The 6,181-nt window shown below is 35.9% G+C and overlaps 1 protein-coding gene across 1 annotated transcript; it reads right to left on the bottom strand.

Moving 5' to 3' along the window:
- Positions 1–1,824: 1,824 nt before the first annotated feature.
- On the bottom strand, positions 1,825–2,766 carry LOC138833598 (olfactory receptor 8K3-like). Its single transcript, XM_070031879.1, has one exon. The coding sequence runs from the start codon at positions 2,764–2,766 to the stop codon at positions 1,825–1,827; it is 942 nt and encodes a 313-aa protein (XP_069887980.1).
- Positions 2,767–6,181: the final 3,415 nt, after the last annotated feature.

Below are 6,181 nucleotides of genomic sequence, written 5' to 3' on the forward strand. Positions count from 1 at the left end.
CTCAAAATTAGAGACATTGTGGAGCTTTGTCTGCTCAGATTGACTCTCAATGATGAGTCTCCGACCTCAACATCCTGAGTATCTATGATGATAGAAGTGTGAGCCCCAGCTTTTTATGAATTTTTTAATATTTAATTTTTATTGTAAAGATACTGTACAGAAGAGTTACATTTATAAGAGTAAGGTAATGAGTACATTTCCTATGGAGCATTGTTACCCCTTCCTTCCCCCCCCACTATCTCTTCCTGCCCCACCTCCCCAACTCCTCCTTCCTGTACATCCAAAGTTATAAAGATCATTTTCAACATGGTGTCTTGTACATCTCAATGTGTCAACCAGTATTTGTTATTTTTGTTATTTTTCCTTCCCTTCCCCAAATTAGAAATATGTATATGCAAGATGCAGGGCACGGGAATTAAATACAGTGATAACAGGGATTATACCATGGGGGAAGAACACACAAAAGAAACAAAAAAATCACATAGTTCATTAAAAACAACAGCAAAGATAAAACCCCACACAAATCAAGCAAAAAACTCTTGTGTTCCATCTTGGGGTTCCTTTCGCTTAGCCTCATCTTGTATTGTTGTAAGGTGAGTCATCCCAGAAGCCACATTTTGAAATATGAACTATTGGGGTCTTTATTATACAGTTAACAGGCCATTTGCCACCCGTTGTTTCTAAGGCCTGCAGCCCCCAAACACACAACACAGTTAGGAAACAGACTAAAGACGAAGAAATAACAGAAACTATATCAACAAGCCAATTTAGCTTCAATGGAGAGCTGAATTGGGACTCCATGATGCCCAGAGATGAGCAGGAAACAGGACACAGGACACAATCACGGAGACACACGTGGCATGACAAAATGGCGGTTAGTCTGGTCTGGGCCTAAATAGGGTCAGCACAGGGGGCAGGGCCACAAAATGCCCAGTCCCAGACACTGGACTGACACATTCAGTAACCTATCAACCAAGTGCCCGCCCCTGACTCCAGCGATCTGGGCACGCCCATCACCTGGGAGGCAGGTGATGGGTAGGGGGCGTTCTTCCCCCAGCATGAAGACAAGATGCCAGACCCTACAATCCACCGTGTGATCTATATGGCACCGGCCAGACCTGACCTCCTTACTTCAATATAGTCATATGTACATAGCTTTTGACCTTTTCTGCTTGTCCGGTAAGATTATCCTAGACGAATACTAGTCATTACAAATAAGGGAAACCATGGGACCTGTCTGTTAACAGTTATAAATTCATGAACACATAGGTCCCATGGTTTCCCTTATTTTCATGAATTTTGAGTTGATATAACTGGTAATGGATAGGGATCTATTGAATTCTTTCACATGTACAGATCCAGTTTTCTCGGTGCCATTTAATAAAGCATTTATCATTTCTTTGTGCCATGTTCTTGATTACTTTCTCAAAAGTCATTTGGGCTTGTTTTTGGGTGTCATTTTCTTTTCTGTTGGTCTGTGTGTCCATTTTTATGACACAGCTTTTGATTATTATTCCTTTGGCATGTTTTGAGTTCTAGCAGGTTGATATTAATGCAACTTACAGATATGTAAGAAGTGTAAAACAGAAAGACTATATTTACAAAATGTAAGAATAAATACACAAAAAGCTACATGACACTGAAAAGTTTTTTGTAAAGTGAAGAACATCACAGAGAATATTTTTCTTTAAGATTGTGCATTTTTATTTTATTTTCTCATTTCTTAAAATATTTTGTATTCTTGTTGTAATGGTGACGTACAGAGGAGTTACAATTATATAAATCAGGTAATTACATTTAAGAGATGCGTACTGTGTGTAACTTTTAAGAAAAGACATTGCCTATTCTCTTCCAAATTCTTTGTAAGGCACATTTTACATCTTTGTTCCTCAGGCTGTAGATCAGAGGATTCAACATTGGAATGATCAAGGTATAAAATATAGATGACAATTTGTCCGTATCATTAGAATGACTGGACTTAGGCTGCACGTACATAAATATCAACGTCCCATAGAACACTGTAACCACAGTCAGGTGGGACCCACAGGTGGAGAAGGCTTTGCGCCTGCCCTCTGCTGATTTCATCCTGAGAATGGCTACCAGGATAAGCAGGTAGGACACCAGGACGAGTAGAAGTGAGGAGATCAAATCAAAAGCTGCCAACATCACAATGATCAATTCGATTTCTCGTGTATCTGAGCAAAGCAGCGGTAACAGGGGGATGCAGTCACAGAAGAAATGATTGATGACATTGTAGCCACAGAAGGATAAAGTGAACATCTTTACGGTGACTAGAAGAGACACAAATACATTGTAGAGATAAGGGGTGGCCACCAGGACCCAGCACACCCTCTGTGACATGACCACAGTATAGAGGAGTGGGTTACAGATGGCCACGTAGCGGTCATAGGACATGGCCGACAGGATAAATAGTTCACTTCCAATAAAAAAAAGAAAGAAGGCGAGTTGTGCAGCACAAAAGTTATAGGAGATTTTATTTTGATCTACAACAAAATTGACCAACATTTTGGGGCCCACGGCTGTGGAATATCCAAGATCGGTGAGAGCCAGGTGTCTGAGGAGAAAGTACATCGGGGTCTGCAGCCTGGAGTCCACCGTGGTGAGGATGATCATGCCCAGGTTGCCCACCACGGAGACCACATAGATGAGGAGGAACAGCACGAACAGTGGCACCTGCAGCTCAGGACGATCCGTGATGCCCATCAGGATGAATTCAGTCACCACCGTGAGGTTGCGCTTCTCCATCTGTGATTATCAGAGAAACCTACATTAGCTAGTGCAGTTAATGGCTTTAAAGTTTTATCACCTGGGAGACAGTTGTTTACGCAAATGTTAACATAAGGAATCTCACCTTTACATTTTAGAAGATTTATAGCTTGAAAGATGGATGCGCAAAAATACAGAGATAAACACAAGCAGACATGTGGTTCTCCTCTCGAGTTTACTCATAAAACCATCACTCATTATTTAGACATATATTTCTTGGCCTAGCGTGGAGGTGAAATATAATACTGGCAGAAAATAGTACTAATAGAGTAAATAGACTGGTAAATATTTGACTATTTACAATATCCATACCAAACAACGTCCACTACAATAATCTTATCCAAGATTAATAAATTTTTCTAGATAGTTTTAGGGTAGGCAGACAGACCGATAATTGGACACACATATTTAAATTTATAGATATAGATATAGACACATAAAATGGAAATGGCAAATATTCAAACATTGTTAACATTTAGTGGTAGAGAAATGATAATTATTATGTTTTTAAATATTTCTAGTTGTTTTAAAATAATTAGAGTAACAATAATGGCATTCAATAATGTACAAGTAATATTTAAGTTACCTAATACAATTATAATCATTATAAGGAATCACACAAAATTGTCTTTAGAAGATAAAAACCACTTGGAGAAAAAGATGATAGATAATCTATAAATAGATATAGTTAGGCAGATGGATGAGCAATGCAGAGATTCATATAAAACTACAGGAGAGATAGAGGCAGAGAGTGATAAACATATAGATATGAATGAGATAGTGTGTGAAAAATGTATTCAAATGTTTCTTTGCACCATTGATTTTTTTCAAAAACTCGATCACACATACTAAACGTAATGTCCTTTCTGGGTGGTTTGGAAGGATAAAGTACAATTAAGTGATTTAATGTTCTGAATGTTTCTAAAAACAGCTCTGAAAGAAAGTGCACATAGAATTTTTTAAAACTTCTGGAGTTGAACTGTTTGATCTTGAACGTGGTAACACAGAGTTATGCTACTGAACTCAGTACCAACCTGCCCTGCTTTTTCTGTTGTAGGCTTGGCTATGTGGCTCAGGCTGGCCTTGAAGTTTCTTTCCGGACTAGGCTGACCCATACTATATTTATAATTTAATGGTGACCATAACCCTCTGAAAGAGATTTCAATTACATATATAATATAAATTCTTCTGCACAGGACTTCTCTGTCAGAGCTCAAGAGATGAATAGAAACTAGGTAAAATGCCTGCAAGTTTTCTCAGTATTTCCTCCTTTCCCATCCCATGTTATAACTGAAATTAGAAACCAATGTAGAGTTGGATTTATCTTCTATTGTTTACAGATTTGATGACATATGATTATAATTTAAATTTGCACAAATTTACTGAAAAACATTTTATCTCATTTCTGGCTATTTTCATTATAATAGATACAAGCTCCTGTATGGAACCAACCCAACACAGAAAAACCAGGGATGGTGAAGAAATCCAAATAATTAGGAGAAACAGAAGCTACTAACACCAGTTTGGTACACTGAAGATTCATAAAATTTCCATAGCTAAAGGTGTACTATCTTCTAAAGACAATAAGCTCTGATATTTGTTACATTTTGTATACATTTTTGCTATGGTTTTTAACATAACAGACACTGAACAAAATAAAATAAGTGTACCATGCTATAAATATACTATATTCTCAAGACAATAAAGATTGAAATTCTTATGATATTTATGTTCTACTTTGAATAAAGTTTTACTGCAGTATATAACCGCATAGAGACAAAACAAAAGACAATGAACATGATACGCATATGGGAACTTGACTGTATTTTGAAATTCTCTGGACAATATGACATAAAGAACTTTTCCAAATAGCAGACACCATAACTAGCAGATACAAATATAAACACATTAAACATATCTAAGTATTTTTTAATAACCTAGAGATGGATCATTGTAGCCTGGAAGTGAGTTAATGCTGGAGATGATGATTACTTATGTGAAAATATGGGATAAACATGTCTCCTAACATTACAGATTAGAAGGGAAAAATTACATGAACAGGTATCTAGGCCTGGGGTCCAAGTCAAGAAATGAAACCATGCAATCTTTTAGGACTGTCTAGCAAGCTGATAACATGTAACTTTATATAAAATATTTTGTTGCTACCTAATGTCCTGCCAACCATTTGAACATCCTTCTTATATTAATCAAAGCAAAGCATGTCAGAGTACAATATCAGAGATACATGTCTTTAGTAAATGTACTCAAAATCACTTTAAACAAAGATTTTTCTATTGGTTGAGTTTATATTAATTGACCTGCACATGATTATATATGAATCATGTATATAATATTCTTGTATAACAAGGAACCAGTTTTACAGTTCAATTGGAAGGAAACAAATTACATTTTACATTTATTATAATTATTGAATACTCATTTATTAGGATAAATTAATATTATATTATAAAGGCATATTTGGAATATTATTATTCATAATGGTACTGAGGCTTAAACTCAGTTCTATCTCTCAGCTTTTTCCACTGAAAAGTGGTACCCTTGAGGAGTTACAGCTCTACTTCCAGCTTTTTGCAGGTTGATTGCAGATAGGAGTCTCTTTTACTTTCTTGCCAGGGCTGGTTTCAAATGATCCTCAGATCCCAGACACTTGAGTAGCTAAGAGTATAAGCTTGAGCCACCACAGTTCCACTTTTCATGTCTTTTTAAAGCTATATATTAGAAAAAATAGATTCTACTGAAAAATGATTTTATAGCAGTCTAAAACTGAATATTAAAACATCTCTGACACTTAAAGCTTTGAGATGTGAATGTGGAACTTTTTACAATCTCATTGTGAATCAGAAGCTCCCTTTTCATTATCTGGGGATCAGGAATGAATCTCAGTGATGTACTTTTACTTGATAAATGAAAAAGCCCCACATAAGACTGACTATCATTTATCTATCTATCTGTCTATCTATCTATCTATCTATCTATCTATCTATCTATCTATCTATCTATCTATCTATCTATCTATCTGTGTCTGTCTGTCTGTCTGTCTGTCTGTCTGTCTGTCTGTCTATCTATCTATCTATCTATCTATCTATCTAGTATATATCTAAGTATTTGGAAAGTAACAAAAGTAATAAGAAAGTGAATCATGTTTCTTTCCAGTTCTGTCAATTTAAAATAAAATCTGTGTCTTTTTGTTTATGCTTCATCACCCCTCATTTGCTATGCTAGATAAAAATAATATGTATGTAAAATTAAAATTTCTAAGCATCAACAAGAATTGAAATGTTTCAAAGATTATTAACAACATTGAATGATCTCAATTTACAAAACCCTCAAAAATTGCTATGAAGGCCAAAAAGGAAAGTGGTCTTACACCTGC

This window comes from Dipodomys merriami, unplaced genomic scaffold, assembly GCF_024711535.1.
Source record: "Dipodomys merriami isolate MVZ:Mamm:240054 unplaced genomic scaffold, mDipMer1.0.p SCAF_21, whole genome shotgun sequence".
Lineage (NCBI taxonomy): Eukaryota > Metazoa > Chordata > Mammalia > Rodentia > Heteromyidae > Dipodomys > Dipodomys merriami.